The following is a 22,728-nucleotide window of genomic DNA, read 5'->3' as shown; positions in this document are numbered from 1 at the left end:
TTTCTGCTAGCATTAACATTTTTAAAAATAAAAATAATGGAGGTGGGTAGAGGGCTCAGCAGTGAAAAGTGTACATTGTTCTTGCAGAATACATCAGTTCCGTTCCTAGCTCCCACAAAGGGCAGCCCACCACTTCCTGTAACTCCAGCTCTAGAGGATCTGCTGCCCTCTTCTGGCCTCTTTGGGGGCACCTGCATGCATGTGAACAACAATCACACCCACATATGTACATACACACAATTAAAAATAAATCCATCTAAATAAAAGAAGGTGCTAACATTGCAAAAGGTTAAAGGGAAAGAAAGCACTTACTGTGTCACAGGGCTAAGTGGAGTGTCTCTTCTTGGCTAGCTCTTTTTGCAGCAAGTTCTGCGCTTTATTGTGTCCTGGCACTGCGACTCCCTTCACATGCCTATATTTCATCTGGTTCAAGACTTTGTTCAACCAAATGCTTCTGTTCTTGGGCAAAAGTGATGAGCTACAGAACATTTCAGAATTTGAGGAATTCGCCTTTAGAAAGTTTTCCTTCAGGACCTGGGATATTGTGGTGGTCTGTAGCTTATTTGAAAGGTGATTCAGTTTTCAATGAACACCCAGGCTACATAGAAGTTTTTATTGCTCATCATAAATTCATCAAAATATTAAACAAGACCACTGAAAGTTTTTCGGTGAAGGGCAAAGGTGACAGTGTGAGGAATACGTTTTCCTTCATTTGGCCTGTGGGATCAGCCTAAGGAAGCACATTGCTGTAGTGGCAGTCACAGGAGTGCCTTGTCCTGAAAGCCTGCTGTGTGTTGTAATAGGTCCAACAGAAGTAACAATATTCTCAAGAGATACCTATGCCTCTCAATTTGACTACCTGACTATCGAAACAAAGCCCCCACCCACCAAAGAAATGGGAATTTTGGGCTGGTTGGTGATAGTGCAGGCCTTTAATCCCAGCAGAAGCAGGTGGATCTCTGTGAGTTCAAGACCAACCTGGTCTAGAGAGAAAGTTCAGGATAGCCAGGGCTACACAGAGAAACTCTGTCTTGACCCCCACTTCAAAAAAAGAAGGAAAAGAAATGGGAATTTCCCTAGGAATCTCATGCTGGGCAAAGGAAAAGGCACTAGCCGAGTGGGGAGCTTGTCTTCTGGAAAGAGATTTCACATAGTTTTTAACTATTTGTCCGACTATCTTAGAGGATGAGACTGAAGCCCAGATAAGGATGGGCCAGTAATAGGCAGGACCACACCGTAGCAGTGGCTGTTAGATGTGCCTATCCTTGGCCCTTTTAGTAAACTTTGATCTCACTTTAGGACCACAAGATGGACTTTGGGGCTTCCTTGGATCTCTTTGTCTCTTTTTCTTTTTTTAAAAAATATTTATTTATGTATTATGTATACAATATTCTGTCTTGTGTGTATGCCTGAAGGCCAGAAGAGGGCACCAGACCCCATTACAGATGGTTGTGAGCCACCATGTGGTTGCTGGGAATTGAACTCAGGACCTTTGGAAGAGCAAGCAATGCTCTTAACCTCTGAGCCATCTCTCCAGCCCCTCTTTGTCTCTTTTTCAATGTGACCATGTTAAAAAAATCCCCCTTTCTGCTTTCTTCTTTTAATTTGACTCTTTTAATTGATTTTTCAAGGATGGGTATTTGGGCTTGACTTGGGGCATAGCTTCTGACTCCGTTTCCAATATCATTTAAGCAGGATTTACGCAATAGGAATTCCAAAGTGTTCTAAGTTGTTTTCAAGGAAACTGTAATTTAGTTAGAAATTTAGTCTAGTTTTCAGGCAAACAGATATTTAACTACTTATTACACAAACAAGACTTTTAAGATAATTTGTCACTTTTAGCAAGATAGGTATAAGTCTATTGCAGGCATTGCTTTCTCTTTATAAGTAGCGTGGAGCATGTAACAAATTTTGTGCTCTACTTAACTATCCAAGGATAAGTCTTGTGACCTAAAAAGGAACAATGTGTTCTTGTATCCATGGAAAGGCAAGGGGATTACCTGTCTCGTGCTTGCAGCCCAGCTCACTTTTAGTCCTGATTTTCAGAAACAATAGCCTAATTCTTACCACCTGTTGGCTTTGTCTGGTCTCATTGATGAAAAGTAGCTATGGAGCCAATTTGCAGAGAATTACTTTCAGGTCAGTGTTTCATACATTTAAGGAGACAGAGGAACATTGGTGGCTTCTTTTTGGTGGGTTGCTAAAAGAAGCAATTCATGTAGATGTCACTGGCCAGGGGCTGGCGAGATGACTCAGTGGTCAAGAGCACTTACTGCTCTTGTAGGGGACCCAGTTTTAGTTTCCAGCACCCACACGATTGTTCACAACTATCCATAGCTCCAGTTCCAGGAATCCGATGCCCTCTTCTGACCTCCATGGGCACCAGGACGTGCATGGGTGGGGAAAGGTAGGAGGAAAAAGACCACTGACCCAACTCATCATGGCCAAATTAATTAAAGCAAGTTTATTTTTTAAATTCTTGTGCATGGGCTGCCTCCCCCTAAGGCAGGGTTCCAGAGGTCAGCATTGGATGTGAGGAAGACAAGGCTGTTATAGCTCGGGGGTAGGGGAATTCCAGGTGGAGGATTTGATGGGCAAAAGTGGTGGGGCTAAAGGAGCAGAACATAAGCATAACAAGTTAGTCCTAATGAGCTCCTGAAAGAATGAGATGGTTGCAAGGTGGGCATAACAAGGTAGTCATAACAATAGGTAGTCGTAACAAGGTAGACATAGGTCATCGTATAACCTTTTGAAGCAAAGGCATGGTTGCCATTCCTGGAACAGGCAGTACAGAACCATTTGTACTGAAGCCCAATCCTTGAGAAACAGAGGTTTAATCATAAACAGGAATGAACCTAGTTTGTCTTTACTATAAGATGGCTTTTAAGCCTAAGATGGAGGCAGGCTGGTTCTTCAGTACACATATACATACACACTGGCAAAACACTTAAAAGAAAATCATCAATCAGTCATTGTTTAGAATGATTGCTAAAATAAACTCAAATAGTTCCATTAGACCAATCCATACTTAAATTGTGGGAATTATAAAATTTATATTTAGTTGTGATAAAAGTATTCAATTTTTTTTGTTTGCTTTTCTAAACAGGGTTTATCTGTGTATCTTTTTTGCAGCCTGTTCTGGAATTCACTCTGTAGACCAGGATGGCCTCAAACTCAGAAAACCCCCTGCCTCTGCCTCTGCCTCCTGAGTGCTAGGGTTAAAGAAGGCGTGCAGTGCCACAGCATCTTTAAAATTTTGGTTTCCGTGTGTGTGTGTGTGTGTGTGTGTGTGTGTGTGTGTGTGTGTGTGTCCTCAGTGGCCAGAAGAGGGCGCTAGATTCCTTGGAGCTGGTGTCATAGGTGGTTATGAGCTGCCTGGTTTAGATTCTAGGAAGTGATCTTCAGGCCTTTGCTAGAGCTACAAGTGTCAGTAACCACTGATCCACTTCTCTAACCTCTATCCGTTTGTTAAAAATATGTAGTTCTCCCCCTCCCCCGATCAATTCCCCATCCCTCATCAGCTGTACTTACATTTCTACTCTTGTTCAAGCTATTGTACCCATATAGCTCATTTCACAATGTAATGTAAATTTCAAGTCATTAAAAGTCATTATAACAAAAAACAAACAAACAAAAAAAAGAATCCATCTTAAAAACAAACAAACACAATCTCCTATATTTAACCTTTGAGACTTTCCCAGACTAGAGTTCCTCTCTGGTTTGTGAATTACTGCCCGTCATTCTTGGACTATGTTGTGAATGTATTTCAGGTTTTTGTTGTTGTTCTTGTCTTTTTGTTTTTTGTTTTCAAGACAGGGTTTCTCTGTGTACCCTTGACTGTCCCAGAACTTGCTCTGCAGACCAGCTTGACTTTGAACTCAGAGATCCACCTGCCTCTGCCTCCCAAATACTAGGATTAAAGGCTTACACTACGCCACCACTGCCCAGCAAAAAAAAAAAAAAATGTAGTTCTTATTTGAGCAGCTTCTACTATGTGGTTAGAGAATATGCACCCCTTCCCTCTAATAGAATTATCTGGCTTGATCGTGCTGAGTTCTTTCTTTCTAGTAGTATATGGGATAATATTCCTTTGGTAGAATGTGTCATATTTATGTTATGCATTCCTCTTTATTGATAAACGTTTACATTGTTCTGATTCTCTGCTTCAATGAAGAGTGCTACAAGGACTGTCCTCATCAGTGTTCCTATTTATTGTGTGTGCACATAAGAATTTTTGGTAGCTACACTATGTCTTCTAGAAAAGACTTTCAATTAATGATCCAGAGTGGCTCGACCCATTGTCTTTTTTGTAGCTTCTTGGGATTTCATTTCTATGCCAGTCCTTGGTATTATTTAAGTTTAAATTTGGGGATGGGGATGGAGAGATGGTTCAGCAGTTATGAGCATTTTCTGTTCTTCTGGAGGACCTGAACTGGGTTTCCCAGCAGCTCACAAGCATCTGAAACTGCAGCTCCAGGTGCTTGGACAGCATCTTGTGGCCTTTAAAGGCACCCAACCCTAACCCTAACCCGCTCACAAGTGAATACACTCATACAGACATCTAAATACAATTTAAACACATGTTTTAAAAATGTTTGGAAATTTGAAAAGTTTAAAATAGCTCATTTAAAAATCACTTTACATGTTTTGATTGTTAGTGAGGGCAAATAACAGAATTATTCTTAGCCTAATACAACCTGAAAAAAGAAAAAAGAAAGAAAAGCAAAGAAAGAAAAAGCAAAGAAAAGGTAGAACTACATTTCCTTAGTCTTCACTTCTCTAAAGTGGAAATATTTTTTGGCAAGCATACTTTACTTCATTTTGATCATATTTGGTACTTATTCTATAGAGCCACACATTTTGGAATACTGAGCTTGACAGTTTCTTGCCAGCAGAGGTCAGAATTGTTTTGTGGTTCTCAGTGCTTGCTTGCTTGCTTATTTATTTATTTTTGACTTCTTATCCCCATGATTTTGAAATGCCTGGAGACGCTGTTGGTTGTCTCTACCGTTGCCTACTGCTTGAGAGCCCAAGGATGCTGCTTCCCTTAAGGGACAATAAATAATCTGGTCCCAAGCCTCAACAGTGCCACTAACAGAAACCATGGTATAATCCTGGAGGGAAAAAATGATAATCTCAAAAAAAAGATGATAAACTTGAGGATAGTTAGACTTTTATTACTCTATAAGGACAAACTATTAATTACACAAGGTGGGCATAATAGGTCTTTGGTTTTGGGCAGATGAAAGGAGTAGGTTGGCAAGGGAAAGGCAAGGTTTTGATACCAGCAAGGTCTCCACTGTGGGTTCCTTGGGGCAAGGGAAGGTTGGTTACCTGTGAGGCCCACCAACCCTAGAGTTAGGGTAGGATACAAGGGCTGGGGCCTTGGGTATGAAGAGGCAGAAAAGTAATTCTCTCTTAGGCCAAGGAGGCCAGTATGGTGGGTATGCTCAGAGTACAGTGACCCCCACTTTAGGTCCCCAGCTCCCTGGCAACGCTGAATCTGCTTTTAGCTGTCCCGTAGAAGTTCTGAGAAGAAGGTATCCTGGATTGCAGCTGGTTGGAGAGCTGGGTGAAGGCTGGAGGAAGGACTCACAGAGATGCTTGTCCTGAAGCAGGACTTATGGACAGAGGCCTGGGCCTAGGCAGGAAGGGTACTCTATTTCTGGTGAGCAGCTTGAAGGCAGATGGCCTGGTCTTGAGGCTCTGCTTCCTTCTCAGAAGGCAAGCATGACCAGTCTTTTAGTGAAGCCGCAGGGGCAGCCTCTGGGGACCACGGCTTGGACTTGGAGCAGAGGAGGTGGCTTTCTGAGCACTCTGGTGAAGCTGAAGCATGTGACCTGGGATCAGAGGGCCTGGTCGGGGCCAGAGGGGGTCCCTGCTTTCTGGCAAAGTGCCCCTGCAAGATCCTCTGCCCACCTGACTTTGTGTCCAGGTACCTGAGCTGGTACCTGCTCAGTTGCCCATCTCAGGAGGGAGCAGGTGGTTTAGTAGCTTTTGAGAGGGTGGTTTCCCTCCCCACATCTGAGGGCTTGGCCAGCAAAACACACAGGACTGGAGAGACAGGTAGTTGGGCTTAGGGCACAAGCAAAACACGAAGGAGGCCAGGGACCCTCTGCCTACCTGACTGGCCAGGTTGGTGACCACAGACACAGTGTCATCAGGAGCTGCTACTGTTTAGAGCAGTGGTTCTCAACCTTCCTAATGCTGCAACCCTTTCATATAGTTCCTTATGTTGTGGTGACCCCAACCATAAAACTATTTTCATTGTTACTTCATAACTGTGGTTTTGCTATAGCTATGAGTTGTAATGTAAATATCTGATATGCAGGTTATCTGATATGTGGCCAGTGTGAAAGGGTCATTTGATTCCCAAAGGGGTCATGACCCACAGGTTGAGAACTACTGGCTTAGCTTCTAAAGGGCACAAATAAACCTGTACTATTAGGAACTGCATGGGCCACACCTGAGCTAGCTGATACCAGGCTCTCTGACTGTCAAAGGGCCCACTTTGAACCTCTGCCCTCAGCTTCCCCCCCCCCACACTCCATTTTAATGCCTGTTGGTAGCGGTGGCTGGAAGAGATGCTGCCTGGAAGACAAGGAAGTTAATCCCCCATGCTTCCCATTGCTGGTCCCAGACACTTAGCTCTGGGTGGAGGGCACTTGCTTCTCCTTTTGTGCCTGACACAGAAAGGAAGAAAAGAGACAACTTCTCACACGTAGCTACCGGCAGAAGGATTTCTAGCTTTCAACAATATAGGCTTGAATAGTCTTGTAAGGAAAAGCACTGTCCTGGTCTCTTCCATGGGGGTGATTAATGTGTCTCATTCTTGTGGGCCGGATGATCATGCCTCAGGGTCATGCTGTTGTAGTTGTCTTCTAGGAGATGGTGAACAACATGCAGGACTTACGTTTTAATGCTAGCTTTGTTTACTGTGGCTCCTCCTATAATTTTCAGCTTTCATCCACCCTCGTAAAGATTTTCATGTCTTTGAACACTGACGTCGTTTTTCTTTTCACTTTTATGAGTAACCCATATGTAGAGAACAGAGGGTATCACATTTCCAAGTTGCGGTTGAAAGACCACAGGGTCAAGAGTGATTTGTTTGGAGGCCTGTTCAGGGTGGCATAAAGCAAACTGTTCTCCTTGTGAACTTACCCACGGAACTCCATTGGGAAGGCCCTGCTTAATGGTCCCAACAGTATAGGGAAAGAGAGGTGGAGACAGAGCAACCATTGAATAAAGAGTTGACAATAGCTTTTATTGGGCGGGTGACTGGACAGAACATCTGTAGACTTGATGAGAAAACACGGAGGCTTCTGTGATTGAGACAGAGGCCCTGTGCTGAGGAAGCAGGGAGACTGTCAGCTACTTGGTGATGAACAATGATCTCTGCTCATCTTATTGCCAAATCACACCATTTTTTTTTTGGCGGATCCTTTAAGGCATGATCCCTGAGCATATGATTTTGAAATAATTAGATCTTCTATACAATTTTCACTTTTTTTGTGAGACAGGGTTTCTCTGAATAGCTTTGGTGCCTGTCCTAGAACTTGTTCTGTAGACCAGGCTGGCCTTGAACTCAGAGATCCACTTGCCTCTGCCTTCCAAGTGCTGGGATTAAAGGCATGTGCCGCTATCACCAGACTACAATTTGTATTCTTAATATAATACTTTTATTAATTTTTTGAGTTTTTTGGGGATGGCATTGGGAGAAGGTCATTTTATTATGTAGCCCTAGCTGTCCTGGAACTCACTATGTAGACCTGGCTGGCCTCAGACTCAGAGATCCACCTGTCTCTGCCTCCTGAGTGCTAGGATTGAAGGCGTGTGCCATCACACCTGGCCTCATGTCGAATTTATACAATGTATTTTGATTACTGTCACCCCCACCCCAGGCCTACTTCTCCCTCTAGCTCCTCCCAGACCTACCCCCACATCCCCACCCCATCCCAAGTTAGTGTCCTCTTAAAAACCAATCCTAAACCAGTCTGTATTGCTTATACACTCATGGGCACAGAGGCATCCACGGCTGTGTGATCAAACTTCCAGGGCCTTAAAGAAAACTGACCCCCCCCCAACAAAGCCATCAACTTGTCAATAACTCTTCAGAGTTGGAGGTGGGGGCTTGTCAGCTCCTCCCTGCTCCATGCTAGAAGGCTTATTGGCCTAATCTTGTGCGCTCCTTGTGCTGGCAAACATATTGTGAGTTCGTGCCTACAGGAGTCCTGTCACATCCAGAAGACACTGTTTTGCTCCAGTCTTCCCTTCCTTCTGTCTCTTGCATTCTTTCTGCCCCCTCTTCCTCTATAGTCCCTGAGTCTTTGAGTGAGGATGATTCAGGTGCCCCCCTCGTGGCTAAGCATTTCACTGACATTTTTTCTCTGTGCTTCCATCAATTGTGGGCTTCTGCATCAGCGGCCATCCACTGCACAAAGAAACTTGTCTGGTGAGGTCTGAGAGCTGCACTCATCTATGGGTATATATGGATACAAATTTAGAGAGCAGTAGGTGCCGTGTCCACTTAGCAAGATAATAGTAGTAGCTTCATCCTGGGGCTTAGGAGCTCCCTAACCGTGGGTTCTTGGCCAGATTTGCAGTACTAGGCCTGTGCTTCCTCCTGTGGAGCAGACCTTAAATCCAACCAGAAAGTGAAATTTTATCTTCTTCTTTTTATACCCCCAAGAGACAGAGTTTCTCTGTGTAGCTCTGGCTATCCTGGAATTCACTCTGTAGACCAGGTTTGTCTCGAACTCAGAGATTCACCTGCCTCCCGAGTGCTGGGATCAAAGGCGTGCACCACCACCGCCTGGTGAAATGTCTATCTTCTTAAGACATTCTTTCCAATGGTAAAAACATCTTCTCACACATGTCTGGTCCCTCATGAACTGGAAATCACATCAGAGTGTGAATAGTTTCCCTACCTTTGTGATGATGTTCTTGTAACACATCTCCCTCATTTCTGCAGAATTTCCCATGTCCTGCTTTGCAACGTAACCCAGAGGGTATCATTCTGGTTTGTGGTGACAGACCCTTCCAAAAACCATACTCTTCCTGCAGCTGAAGTACAGTCAGCCATAAGGTAAGCATACCCACATATGCTGTCTACTGATCCATCATCTCGCTGACGAGCTCCACTGTTTTCATGGGCACTGAAGAAATCTCACTCCACTCCATACATGAGGCATTGATTAAAGTGTCAAGTGTGCCATTCAGTTCATTTTCATCGGAGATTAGTGGAGATTAGTAATTTTTATTCAGTAGCAATTTGCCTCCAAGGAAACAAATGGTTGGTAATGTTTGGACACATTTTTCTTGTCACAACTGGAGGAGAAGGAGGCACCACCCATACTAAGCAGACGGAAGCTAGGGATGTTGCTATCCACCCTGCTATGTACAGGACAGCGCCTCCCTCAAAAATTACTTGACCTCAAATGTCAATTGTGCTGTGGTTTAGAAACTCTTGTCTAAATCTTAACTAAGAGTGAAGAGCCAACTCCAAATATGTTGCTATCATATCTATAGTGGTTTTTTAAATTGACTTAAACTTTATTTGCATATATTAATTGTACAAAGTACTGGGTTTCACTGGACATTTTTATACATTAATATGACATGCCATGATCATATTCATTCTACTTGTTGCCATTTTCACGATAATTTTAAAATCTGGGTTAGCATAGTCACATGTATGGTGTGGACATGAACAACCAGTTCAAAAGTGTCTGTTATAGCTCCCTGTGAGGACTGGAGTAATTCATCCCAGGTCTTGAGTAAAAAATATCTAGGGTGTCTGATCCCTAGGGAAGGATTCCAGTGGTGGAGGTGATATTATCTGTACCCGGATAGAACTTCCAGTCTACCCGAGGAGACAGAACAACATCCTCAACCCTTGGCATAGTTTGCTGATGGAAATCTTTCCTGATGACCCATTGTTTGGTCTGCAAGTCACTGCTTGGTGTGGACCAAGATAGCAACAAAGAGTTAATCAAGCAGAAAGATGGAGCAAGGGTGTGGAGAAACTTTTCATATTCCTTCCAGTTATAGCTCAGCAATGATGCTCATTATTTTGGGAAAAGGTTTGCCTTTTCATAATCAAGATTGGATTACGAGAGCTGGGGAGATGCTTCAGCAAATAAAGCGCTTGCCACGAAGCATGAGTACCCAAATGTGGATCCCAAATCAACACAAAACCAGCACAGTGGCCCATGTCAGTCATCTTAGGGATCCTATATCAAGATGGGAGGCAGAAGCGAGGGAATCTGGGGAAACTCATGGGGCAGCTGGCTGGGCGTATTCATGGAGAACAACAAAGTGAACCTGCTTCAAAGATGACGGCGAGAACTGGCATCTGTGGTTGTTGTCAATAATCTCCAGGTACACCTGGGGCACTCATACGCTAAATATGTGTGCGCGGGCGCGCGCACGCGCGCGCGCACACACACACACACACACACACTATAAACACACACACGCACAAAGATTTTAAAAGATTAGATTATTAGAAAAGGAAAACATTCCATAATTTGCTAAAATGACATTTAAATTACCACCTTGCTACTGGAGTTCTTTTTCATATATGTGAGTGGTCATGGCAGAACATAGATTTGTGAGTTTTGGTGGGTTGGGGATGGAGCTCAGCTTTGCACATACTAAGTTGTTATGCACCACTGAACGACATCCTCAACCCTCGGCATAGTTTGCTGATGGAAATCTTTCCTGATGATCCATTGTTTGGTCTGCAAGTCACTGCTTTAGACCAGGATTGCCCAATCCTGAAGCTACTAGATAAATATGTCTACCAAGCATTTGAATTACAGCTAGTCCAAAATGAGATGCACACAAAATATTAAATAGTATTAGACAAAATCGGAATCAACTGAATATTGGTATGTTGAAATTATATTTTATTTAATATATGGGATATATCCAATTGTTACAATTTGTTTTCCTATTTCTTTACACTTAAAACAAAACAAAACAAAACAGCTGTTAGAGCTGGGTGTGGTGGCTCATGTCTTTAATCCCAGCTCTGGGGAAGCAGAGGTAGGTGGATCTCTGAGTTCAGTGCCAGCCTGGTCTACATAGTGAGCTCTGGGCCAGCAATAGCTATATGATGAGACCCTGTCTCAAAGAAAAATAACAACAAAAATGTAGTTATTGGGAAATTTTATTCTACAGTCTCATGTTCTGTTTCCTATTCATCAGTAATACTCTTTTTTCTTTTTTTAAAAAAAAAAGTTTATTGATTCCACAGTGTTCTGTCTGCATGTATGCCTGTAGGCCAGAAGAGGGTGCCAGATCTTACTACAAACAGTTGTGAACCACCATGTGGTTGCTGGGAATTGAACTCAAGACCTCTGGAAGAGCAGACAGTGCTCTTAGCCGCTGAGCCATCTCTCCAGCCCAGGGATACTCTTAAGTATAGATGAAGTTTGCTTGTGTAAAGAACATTCAGTAAAGGTCATAAAATTCTCTCCAAAGGGTTGGAGAGATGACTCAGTGGTTAAAAGCACTTACTATTCTTGCAGAGTACCCGAATGTGGCCTCAAGATCTCATATGGCAGTTCAGAAACATTTACAACTCCAGTTCCAGGGGATCTGATGCCTTTGTCTGACCTCTGAGGGTTTCTGTGGCACACATAAATACACTCAACCTCCCTGCCACACACATTAAACCAACCCACCAACCAACAAATAAAATGTCTTCAAGAACTATTTTTGCAAATTCTGAATAGAAATGAACTTTTTTTTTTCAGCTAAAGAAATGTTCACTACCAATCTGACTGTAGTCAGCACTCAAAGTGCAGATTTCTCTCCCCCTAGGGAAACAAACACATTTGCCTTCATATGCTTTTAGACTTTCGGACTCCTGAATGACCATTGTGTATAGTCATAGAGAAGCACCTTTACAAATATTTTAATTTAAAGAAATGCCTGGTATTTATGTAAGCCATCTTAACTAGAGTTCTGTTATTCATTCAAATCTAGATGATATCTCTCAAGAAGTAAAACGGGGGATGGGGAGGGGACAAAGCTCAAAGGTCATTTTGTATCGGTAGAGAAATGGGCCTGTACTTTGTTTCTAATGTGTTTATTTCTGTCTTATTTAATTGGTATTTTAAAATGTTCATTGCCTTTTAGAATGAATAGGAACCGGATCAATAATGCCTTCTTTTTGGATGACAATACTCTGGAATTTTTAAAAATTCCTTCCACTCTTGCACCCCCCACGGATCCAGCTGTGCCCGTCTGGATTATTGTATTTGGTGTGATATTTTGCATTGTCATAGTTGCCATTGCACTACTGGTTCTATCAGGAATCCGGCAACGACGGAGGTAAGATGTTTAGAGGGACGATTTAAGGAATATTTGTGTATTTTCTCATGATTGGTTTAAAGTAATGTCTAAAACTTACAAAAGTCATGACTTACAAAATAACAATCATGATCTTATCTTTCAATGTTTTTAGACTTCAGTGTCTCTAATTTAATGAGGTTCCTTCCATTATTATCTTCCTTTATTCCATCCTGTTCTCTTTATTATTATGTGTTCATGTATGACCCCCCCCCCCGTGTGTGTGTGTAGGTCAGAGAAGACAATTTATTCTGTCAGTCTTCTCCTTACCCCTATATGTGAGCCCCAGCGATCAAACTCAGGTCATCAGGTTTACATTACAAGCACTTTTATCCAGTGAGCTACCACTCTGGTTTTCCTCTATTGTATACTGTACAATATACTGTCTTGTATCCAGACTTGAGTCTAATATCTGTGTTCTAGTTTCCTTTCTGTTGCTATGATAAAACACTGACCAAAAACAATATAGGGGGGGAGAAGGGTTTCTTTCTTCTTTCAGATTATAGTCCATCACTGGAGAGACGTCAGGGCAGAAACTCACAGGCAGGAACCGTGAGTTTCTTGCTGGTTCACATTCAGCCTCTTTCATAGACTTATGCTTAGCTAGCTTCCACTCCCACCCCCCACCCCACAAGACAGGGCTTCTCTGTGTAGCACTGACTGTCTGGGAACTTGCTCTGTAGACCAGGCTGGCCTTGAACTCACAGAAATCAACCTGCCTCTGCCTCCTGAGTGCTCAGAGTAAAGCATCTGGCTTTTAGCTAGCTTTCTTACACAGCCCAGAACCACCTGCCTGAGGAATGCTGCTGGCCAGAGTGGGCTGAGCCTTCCCACATGAATTACTAACCAAAACAGGCCTCACAGACATGAAAACCCAGAGACAAACCTGATAAAGTGAGACTTATCCTCTCAGATGACTCTGCGCAGTTTGGAGTTTGTGTTGTAATTTTGTAAGCTTGATACACAGAGAAAAACACAGTTTGGGGTAGGAGGAGTTATCTTTTGGTAGCAGTATGAGTGTAAGTGCCCACAGCTGCACAGATGTTTCAACGACTTCCTACCTTTGTTCAGCCAGGGCTGGTAGCTCAAACTCCTGTTCTCGATGCTCCAGCTGTGTCAGCCTGCTCTTCTACTAATGGCTACTGGTCCCTCGTTTGTTTGTAATGAGCCCTACTGCTTGTGGCGTTTGGACCAATGCCCTGAATCAGAAACATCTGGAACATTTGGTTGATGTGCAGTTTCTGTGGCAGACTCAGCTTCACTAAATTAGAGTACTTGAAGGAGATGCAGTGTGATACTGCCCAGGTTGTTCTAATTTATTTAATTTTCACATATTCAATTTACCACCTTACACGTAGTGTCCCGCTTCTAGAGTTCATTTTCCTGCATTCAGTAAGACAAGGTATAATGTCTAAGTTATTGAGACTGCTTCAAAACAAAATTTCAGATCCGTGGCAGTTACTGATGTAGCAGCAAGTAGAGGAGATGGAATTTCTCAGCATGAAGAAAGGAGAATGTATTTCCGGTTATAAGTATCTCTAATTTAGAGAGGAAGATGAAACTTCCTCAACTTAAAAAATACTTTTATGTTTGTAAATTCTGTGCATGTGTGTGTTGCGGGTATGTGCTCATGAGAGCAGAAGCCTGAAGAGCCCAGAGATGTTAGGTCCCCCTGAAGCTGGCATGCTAAGGGGTTGTGAACCACCTGATGCGGTGCTGGGACTCCGACTCCAGTCCTCTGTTCAAGCAGTGCACAGCCTTAAAAGCTGAGGCATCTCTCCAGCCCCCAACCTTAATTCTTCACTAAACCTGTCTGAACATTTCCTTTCTAATACAGAGACAAAAATTCTGTAAAGTGGCCCTCATGGGGACATGCATACATTCTAAAATCACAGGGGCGTGGTTTGTGAAAGGGTAGACAACTGGGGCATACGGGGTGTGTTTGACCAAATGTGTGTTGGATTAAATGCCTCTCCCCACATTTACTACTTTCCCTTTGTTTTCCTAGTTGCTAACAGAAGCATTTTCAGTTTCAGATATTTCCAGTTCCCCCACAAATGGTAAAAGAAACACTATGGGAAAAATGTGTATATGTCTATGCTTTAAACTGTGTCCAAAGATTAGGATCAGGTGGTACTTGCTTGACTTTTCTAGGTGATCATGGCATGAAATGCCAACTCCTTTGATATGGGGCATGCATTTGTTTTGGGCTTTAGAATATCAAGACACATTCTCTTGCCATATTTGAAAGTTGATATTCAGCACTTTAAAGTTTGTGTTCATTCTGAGATGGTATACTTCTGTGATTTCAAGCCATTTGAAACCTTTGCCAATTGATGTCATTTGCTTGATTCCCAATTGCCTTATTTGTAGGATATAATGTAGGAGTTAAAAGAATGGACTCAGGAGCTAAACTGCTTAGGTTTAAAGTATTGATTTCTTAGATTACACTCTCACATCAAACCCATTAGCTGTATGCAAGTACAAACAAGGAGGCAGGGAAACTGAGTTTGGGAGGAGAATATGACTTTGTGGTCCTAGAGTCATTCTGGTTAAATTTACTTTTGCTGGCTGCATGGAGATACCTTTCCTCATCTGAAAAGCGAAGTGTACTGGAACTGATGAACTTGACAGGATGAAAGACTTTAGTACGGGAGAGTGCTCAGGGTGGGTCCTGGCGGATGAGTGCTCCGCAAGTGTTAGTCGTTACTGATGTTTTATTGTCTTGCCATTTGCTGCTCTTTCAGCTAAGTTTGTGATGGGATCAGCTATTTCCTTCCAAACAGATTCTGCAGTAATATAATAATTGGCGGCGTAGCATCATAATCTGTTACCTGGGAGAAGCGAGGCTGCTGTTACAACTCTGCTTTCACAAATTCATTTCACATCCAAACTCGGAAAACAGATGGACAAATCTTTTCTGTAAATCTGGAAAGGATCAACGATTATCAGATACATTCAGGACAATTACGGTGACCTCCTGGAGGGAAATTGTGTGTCTTAAGCTTGATATGACCTGTGGTGATTTTTCTCTTTGGTAAAATATTGCTTCAAAGATGAGGAAAGGGTCCAGTTTGAAGTTGGGGAAAGCCTGCCCATTTTCTTGAGGCAGGCTATCATGTAGCCCAGGCTGGTGTGGAATTAATTCTATATTGGAGGATGACCTTGAACTGATTGTCACGTCTTTGCCTCCCATAAACTGAGATTAGAGGTATATGTGGCCGTGTCTGATCTGAAAACCCGCTTAAATCATAGAAAAGGTAGGGATTGTTTTTTTTTTTTTTTGCAGTCTTGAGGAAGAAAGCTAATGAAATGTTGGGCTTGGCCCAGCAGAGAAGGCTCAGCAGTTAAGGTAAACGTCCTGAGTTTGCTCCCTGGGACCCACATAACAGAAGCAAACAGACTCCTGCAAGTTGTCTTCTGACCTCCACACTCATGCCATGGCGCATGCACAGTTGCTGTGTTCCAAAATCGTAGACCGGGAAGACCTGAAGGGACTGTGTGGTCATTTAAGCTACTATTCTGCTTCTCTGGAGAGGCATGATAAAGTTGTCTGAGATGAATGCGTGCCTAGACTTCTGATGGAGGAACTATCTGGAGCAAGGCTGTAGTCATTCTGTTAGTTTTGTTAATGACAGCATTATGCTGACTTTAGAGCTGCTGGATTGGGTGGACTAGAGTTCAAACTAGGTAAACTCACATGCTGTGTCACTTACATATATAAACTTCATCAAGTCACCTAATTTCCATGTGTCTCAGTTTTCTCACCTACAATAAGGACGTAATGTCTAACAACTGGTCCCCCCATTTCTTTGATGTCGTTTTGTTGAGAGTGGTAACCCAATGAGTATCATTGGGGTTGCTTACAGAAGTATGGGTGATGAGTTATTTTTAGGAGCACCAGCAACTTACCAGTGGCTACACCACTGAGGAAATTATCTCTCCCTTCCCTAGCAACCCTTAACTGTGTGTAAATCTTCAGAGAGGGAGTGGGGCCTTCTGAGGCCCTTTAGATTGGTACATTTCTAATTACAGTAAGGGTAAACAATTAGCATGGAAATTTCCTGTTTGATTCATAATTTTATTTGTAATACAGTTTATAAGAATGTGAAGTTTTTGTTTATTTTTTTATTTTTGAGACAGGGTTTCACTATATAGCTCTGACTGTCCTGGAACTCACTCTGTAGACCAGGCTGGACTTGGACTCACAGAGATCTGCCTGTCTCCCTCTGTTGGTATTACAGATGTGAACCACCAAAGCCCAGCTTGAATGTGAACTTGTAATATGAGAAACTAGTGAGAAGATTACAGCTTTGTACAAGAAAGAGGAATTTTAGAAACCCAGATGCGTTCTGATTTACGACTGCGCTTACAGGAAAAGAAGAGTAACTGGAAACATATAAGCAAATATAGTAAGGACTCTGCTCATGTCTGAACATTAGCTAGGGTCATAAGTCCTTGACCTTGCTCCATTACAAAGAACAAGACAATGATTGCCCTGTAGGTAGGGCCATCTGTATTATCTGTGTTCATGTCTTCTGTGAGCTGTACGAAAGCTCCTATCATAGAATGGATGATCAATAAGGAAATAAAAAAATATACATGCAGTAGGAAATTAGTGTGTTTTGGGTAGAGCCTGGTGCATCTAAAATAGAGTTCTGGGCCAGCTCCTTTCATGAATCATTTCCTTTCCAAGAGAAAAGTTGATACATATATTTGAAACCCAGTTTTCCTCTGAAAAACAACAGTAAGAAGAAAATCTGCACTAGATTGTAGTGAGAATGAAATAAAAGCAGCCGAGAAGATATCTCGTGTGACTCATGCCATGAAGGAGACTCTTATCACCATTATTCCTGCTGTTGACTAATACAAAAGAACTTGCCTACTGGGCCACATGATTGGAAAGTAGCCAGAGAAGCTTTATTCCAAAGCCTATTGACTCCACCATACGGCAGTGTCCACGAAATCACCCAGGAGCAATGGCATCTCCATCAGATGTTATTTAGATGGATCACCAGGACTGTTCCAATAATTGCCAATAATTAGTTCTGTCCTGTTTAAGAAATGTATTTCGTCTATCTTTAGTTCTTTTCCTGGCCATTCTTGGGACTTGGCTCTTGGGCCCTATTTTGTTTGAAGAGAGACATGGATACCCTTTCTGCATTTACTCATTATTTCTCTATCTCAGAACAGAACCTATTCTGGTCCATGACACACCGGAGCCTCGAGGGCCTCCTCAGATTTCTTGTGTCATCTTTTTGACTCTCTTCTCTCTAAATTTCTAGGGGCAGTCACTCTCAAAGCTCCTAGGAGGTAGTTCCATCATAGCTTTCTTTCCTCATACCTTTCGAGGATCAGCTGCTGTTGCAGGGGCAGTGGAAGTCATTAACATTCAATTCTGTTTTTCAGGAATAAGAACTCATGTTTTTTAGCAGAACATCAAATCAGAATAATCCAGAAAGACAGTTAAGTTTTATTATCCTTACTAAGAGCAGCTCCCAGCCACTGGATCAGTTTCTTATGGCACACGCTATGAAATGTAACAGAGGGCTATAAAGTTGTCAGATAACCTTTGAGCTGCTTATCCTGTCTGCCAGCTAGCAAGTTCCTGACAGCGCAGTTTCTAAAGCCTAACAGCACCAAGCCTCTCAACAACTGGACCCAAGGTCACCCTACTAAACCAGATGTGCCTGATTTTGGTCCAACACAGCTCAGTTGGATAGGTTTCTGTAAGGATTTCCCTCTGGCTCTTTCTGGGTGGGAAATGATCCTTCTTTGAGAGGAGAGAAAGTCACCTTCCCTTGTTTACATCTTTCTTTGACTTATTTCCCATTCACTGCGATACCTGATGGCTTATTCGTCCTTTGTGATTGGAATGGGGGAGGCCAGGTTCCTTGTATTGATCTGACATGTTCAGCCCTCTGTCATTCTTCCAACCCCACAAAACTGTATTTTACAGAAGACACTGTCTAGTAAACAATGGGCATTTTCCCTCAGGTTACCCTTAATTGTAGTGGCATTTCATTTGTGTTTTAATAAATAAAGCTTGCCTGGAGACCAGAGGGTAAAACAGTTCTGCTGGTCAGCCTTACAGGCCAGGCAGTGGTGACACACACCTTTAATCTCAGAACTAGAGAGCATTATAATATGGGAGGAGACAGCTCTCAGTCTCCATTTCATGCTGAGATTCCTGGAGGCAGGATTGCCATTTTTGAACTGAGGTCAAGGTAAGAGCCAGTGGCTGGCTGCTTTGCTTTTCGGGTCTTCAAATTAAACCCTAATTTTTCTGTCTGAGTTTTTATATTAATCGTGCTTTATTGCATTGCATATTTTAGTATGTTTATATATACATATATCACAGATAGTGTGTATATGTATGTAAGTATATCCGCGTGTGTGTGTATCCCATATTACAAAAGTATACTAAATTTTTTTGTTTTGAGACAAAGTTTTAATATGTGGCTCAGGTTGGCCTCAAACTCGTTATATAGTCCATGCTGGCCTTGAATTTATAGATAATATTTGTCTCTGCCTTCTGAATACTGATATGTAATGATGTGAACTACTATGCTGGCAAGATTTTTGTCATATGGACTCATATAACTCTGAGTAAGGTCTGACTGTTTAAAATCTAGTGTTATAGAAAGTGTTATTCACTCCAAGCCCAAGGAACGATTTTAGGGGCATTTGGACTAATAAAATTTTATTCATTTAGTGTGTGTGTGTGTGTGTGTGTGTGTGTGTGTGTCCAGGCCACAGTATGTGTGTGAAGCTCAGAGGGCAACTTTCAAGAGTCAAACTTCTCCTTCTACTGTAGGTTCCAGGGGTCACACCCAGGCCTTTAGACGTGCACAGCAAGTGCTTTTACCCACTGAGCCATCTTACTCTCCCAAACTGCACAGTTTTTGAGGATCATTTAGAAATACACATTTTCTGATAGGATTTCATCCCTATGAAAAAATCTCTTCTCTCTTTTATAAAGCATTAAAAGTGAAGGGGGGGGGATGAGTGAATCTGGAGTTTTTCCCGTTGTTGAATCCTTGTTTTAAGGTGAAGGGTTGTCTTCCAACGCAGCTTGTAGTTGTCAGCAATTGTTGAATACTATGAAAGGAAGTGAGGCGATTCGCTGTTACCAATGCCAGTTAATTTTGATTTTTTGGAAGACATAGAAAATGATGGCATCCCTGTCTACAGAAGGAAGTGTTGAAATGTTTTAGGTCTTTCAGTGAGTAAATTGACCTGGTGGGAGGATCCCCTCATCATTTGACAGTGTCATGTACACGTCTGTGCTGACTGTTGGGATTTGGAAGGCCAGTGATGTGTCTTCACCTTAAGGATGAGACAGCATAATAACATGTCTTTGAAGATAACTCCAAACTTCCAACTCAGCATTAAGCCAAAAGTTTTATGAGTTAATGTTTACAATCCAATGAGTCTTGCTCAGCGATTGCCGAGAGGATTACTTGTGCAATTTGACAATGGCATGTACTGTCAAATGATGACACTGGGATCTACAGGATTGGAATGCTACTTTGTTTTTAATTATGAATGTCAGCTATTTACAATCATTTAACAAGTCCTCAGTAAAAACTGGAAAAATTGATATTAACTCCTAATTCCTAAGGTAGGAATATGAGGATTTTCTTCATCCACTAAAAGAAAATACAAGTGATTCATGAAATTTCTTAATATAGATGTCTTCCCTCCTTTCTTCTCATTTTTCCCTTTTATACTTCCCTCCCTCCCTCCCTTCTACTTATAATAGATTCCATCCAACATCTACATTGGATTAATGTTTGAGTAACTTTGTGCATCTGCTCATCCACTTGTTTGTTCAATCATCCATCCATCCATCTAGCCATCAATAATTTGCTGTCTATCCACCCGGTCATTGTTCTACAGTGGATGGATACAGGGGATGATCTGGCTATCCCCCTAGTTGAATGCTTACCTTTGAGTGAGTCCAAGACAGTTGTATCCTGAAATGTGCATCTTTCTGATTCTGAGTTTCAGATGGAAAAATTTGGCGGGGGACAAGAATACAAAAAATTCAGTATTTTGATTCTTCTCAGTACTCATCTGAAGGCAGTTGTCAGTTTGTCTAACTATGGGTAGTATTCAGCGGACATAACCCCATTGAGGAGCCTGAGCAGAATCAAGTATTATAGCAGTGGCGACTACCCTTACCCTTTCTTTATTAACTAGAATTCTTCTGTAAAGAAGAGCTTTCTCTTCTCCCCCCCCCTTTTGTGTACCTAATATTCCTGAAATCACATTAACGCTGACTCTCCTGCAGGGCTTTTTAGGAAATTCCATCTTGATCGTTATCAAATAACCTTCACCACCTCCTCGTCTGTCAGAGACTCACCTGAGTTTCTCCCATCATTGTGGAGAGTCCCTCATGATAATCACAATAATTTTCTTATTGGTAGTCTTTTTACCTTATCAACTGCTGTGATCCTCGAAAGTACACACCCTCAATTATTTCTGAATTCTCAGTTTCCCATGTGCTTTTCTGTACTCCACGTTTGTAAACAAGACCATATTCAGCCAAAGTTTTCTCATCCTAGACCCCACTCAACTTTTTTTTTTTAATGTGCTTTTAGGAACAGCAGAAGATCACCTGGAGTGGAAGACGCAGAAGACAAGTGTGAGAACATAATCACAATTGAAAATAGCATCCCCTGCGATCCCTTGGACACAAAGGGAGGGCACATTAATGATGGCTTCTCGGCAGAGGATGAACGCCTCACTCCTCTCTGAGAGTAGCAGTTGCTTGGCAGATTTATTTGGTTTCACCCCTCTTTTTATGCAAGAAATTTTCAATATGCCTGAATGTGGTAGACAACGAATTATACCCACAAAGACCACTGAGATGATAAGGTGTTGAGTTTTCAGAATATTCTAGGACGTTTTTCCTGATAACTGAGTGTGTAAGTGTGGTCGTGTGTGTTTGCAGCTTGTGATTTGAGCATTTCTAGAAATAAAGTCAGGGCTATAATTGCATTTCACAGTTTGAAGACCTAAGGGGAAAAATCATTTTCCCGCAGTGGAGAAGAGCTGTAACAATGGCATAGAGACCATTGAAAATGGATCTTCTAAAAATATTGTATCTATTACTCTGTATATGATGAAGTGAGAAAAAAGGAAATATAGGATGGATAAAAATGGAATTTTATTTTGTTCTCACGTCAACAGCTGCTTGTATATTTTCTGCATATCAGTTTTCGGTGGGGCAAGCAGATTTATTTGTTGTTGACTATTTGCAATTTGTACAAGTCCTGTCTATGCTAATTTAATAAAGCACTAAGCATCTAATTTTGACTATGTGACTGACTCTGTTTTGAGACTTGTTTTCACACCATGGAACACAGTGAATCTAACTTTATTAGTTATATTTAATTTGATCTACTGCCCTGGAAATATATGTTGATTTTATTTGTATACATCTTTTTTATTTGATTGTTTGTTTGTTTTTGTTTTGAGACAGGATTTCTCTGTATAACAATCCTGGATGTCCTGGAGCTCACTGGAGCTCTGTGAGTTCAGGCTGGCCTTGAACTCACAGAGATCCGCCTGCCTCTGCTTCCTGAGTGCTGGGATCAAAGGTGTGTGCCACCATGCTTGGCTCTGTGTACATCCTAGCTTGCAGACACTTTTATTCTTCACATTTTTATCTTTTTCAGCATAGTATTTTTTTATTTGAAAATTACTCTTTCTTTTTGGCAGGGGTGAGGTTATCATAGATGCCTTCAGTGTCTCTCATTCTCAATTGTGAGTCTTGTGGACATTTTTTACTTTTCAGCAGAAGTTCTTACATTTATTTTTATTATTATTTATTTATTTATTAAAGATTTCTGTCTCCTCCCCGCCACCGCCTCCCATTTCCCTCCCCCTACCCCAATCAACTTCCCCTCTCTCGTAAGCCTGAAGAGCAGTCAGGGTTCCCTGCCCTGTGGGGAGTCCAAGGACCTCCCACTTCCTTCCAGGTCTAGTAAGGTGAACATCCAAACAGCCTAGGCTCCCAAAAAGCCAGTATGTGCAGTAGGATCAAAACCCAGTGCCATTGTTCTTGACTTCTCAGCAGTCCATATATACATATTAGAGTACTACTCAGCAGTGAAAAACAATGATTTCTTGAATTTTGCATGCAAATGGACGGAAATAGAAAACACTATCCTGAGTGAGGTAAGCCAGACCCAAAAAGAGGAACATGGGATGTACTCACTCATAATTGGTTTCTAGCCATAAATAAAGGACATTGAGCCTATAATTCGTGATCCTAGAGAAGCTAAATAAGAAGGTGAACCCAAAGAAAAACATAGGCATCCTCTTGGATATTAACCTTCATCAGGCGATGAAAGGAGA

At 42.0% G+C, this 22,728-nt stretch overlaps 1 protein-coding gene across 2 annotated transcripts in view; it reads left to right on the top strand.

Annotated features, from left to right (window-relative positions):
- Cltrn (collectrin, amino acid transport regulator) overlaps window positions 1-21,678 on the top strand; it is a 28,995-nt gene extending 7,317 nt beyond the window's left edge. Inside the window, exons 4-6 of one of the 2 annotated variants that reach the window (XM_005358762.3) lie at window positions 8,972-9,085; window positions 12,148-12,342; window positions 20,967-21,678. In XM_005358762.3, coding sequence (XP_005358819.1) covers window positions 8,972-9,085; window positions 12,148-12,342; window positions 20,967-21,123 — 466 coding nt within the window. In that variant the 3' untranslated portion in view covers window positions 21,124-21,678. The remainder of the gene's footprint in view (window positions 1-8,971; window positions 9,086-12,147; window positions 12,343-20,966) is intronic. The other variant, XM_026784937.1, reaches the window with a different exon arrangement.
- The last annotated feature ends 1,050 nt before the right edge of the window (window positions 21,679-22,728 follow it).

The sequence above is a fragment of the Microtus ochrogaster genome, chromosome X (assembly GCF_000317375.1).
Source record: "Microtus ochrogaster isolate Prairie Vole_2 chromosome X, MicOch1.0, whole genome shotgun sequence".
NCBI lineage: Eukaryota > Metazoa > Chordata > Mammalia > Rodentia > Cricetidae > Microtus > Microtus ochrogaster.
The sequence above is the reverse complement of the archived record's forward strand: the minus strand, read 5'-3'. Positions and strand labels throughout refer to the sequence as shown.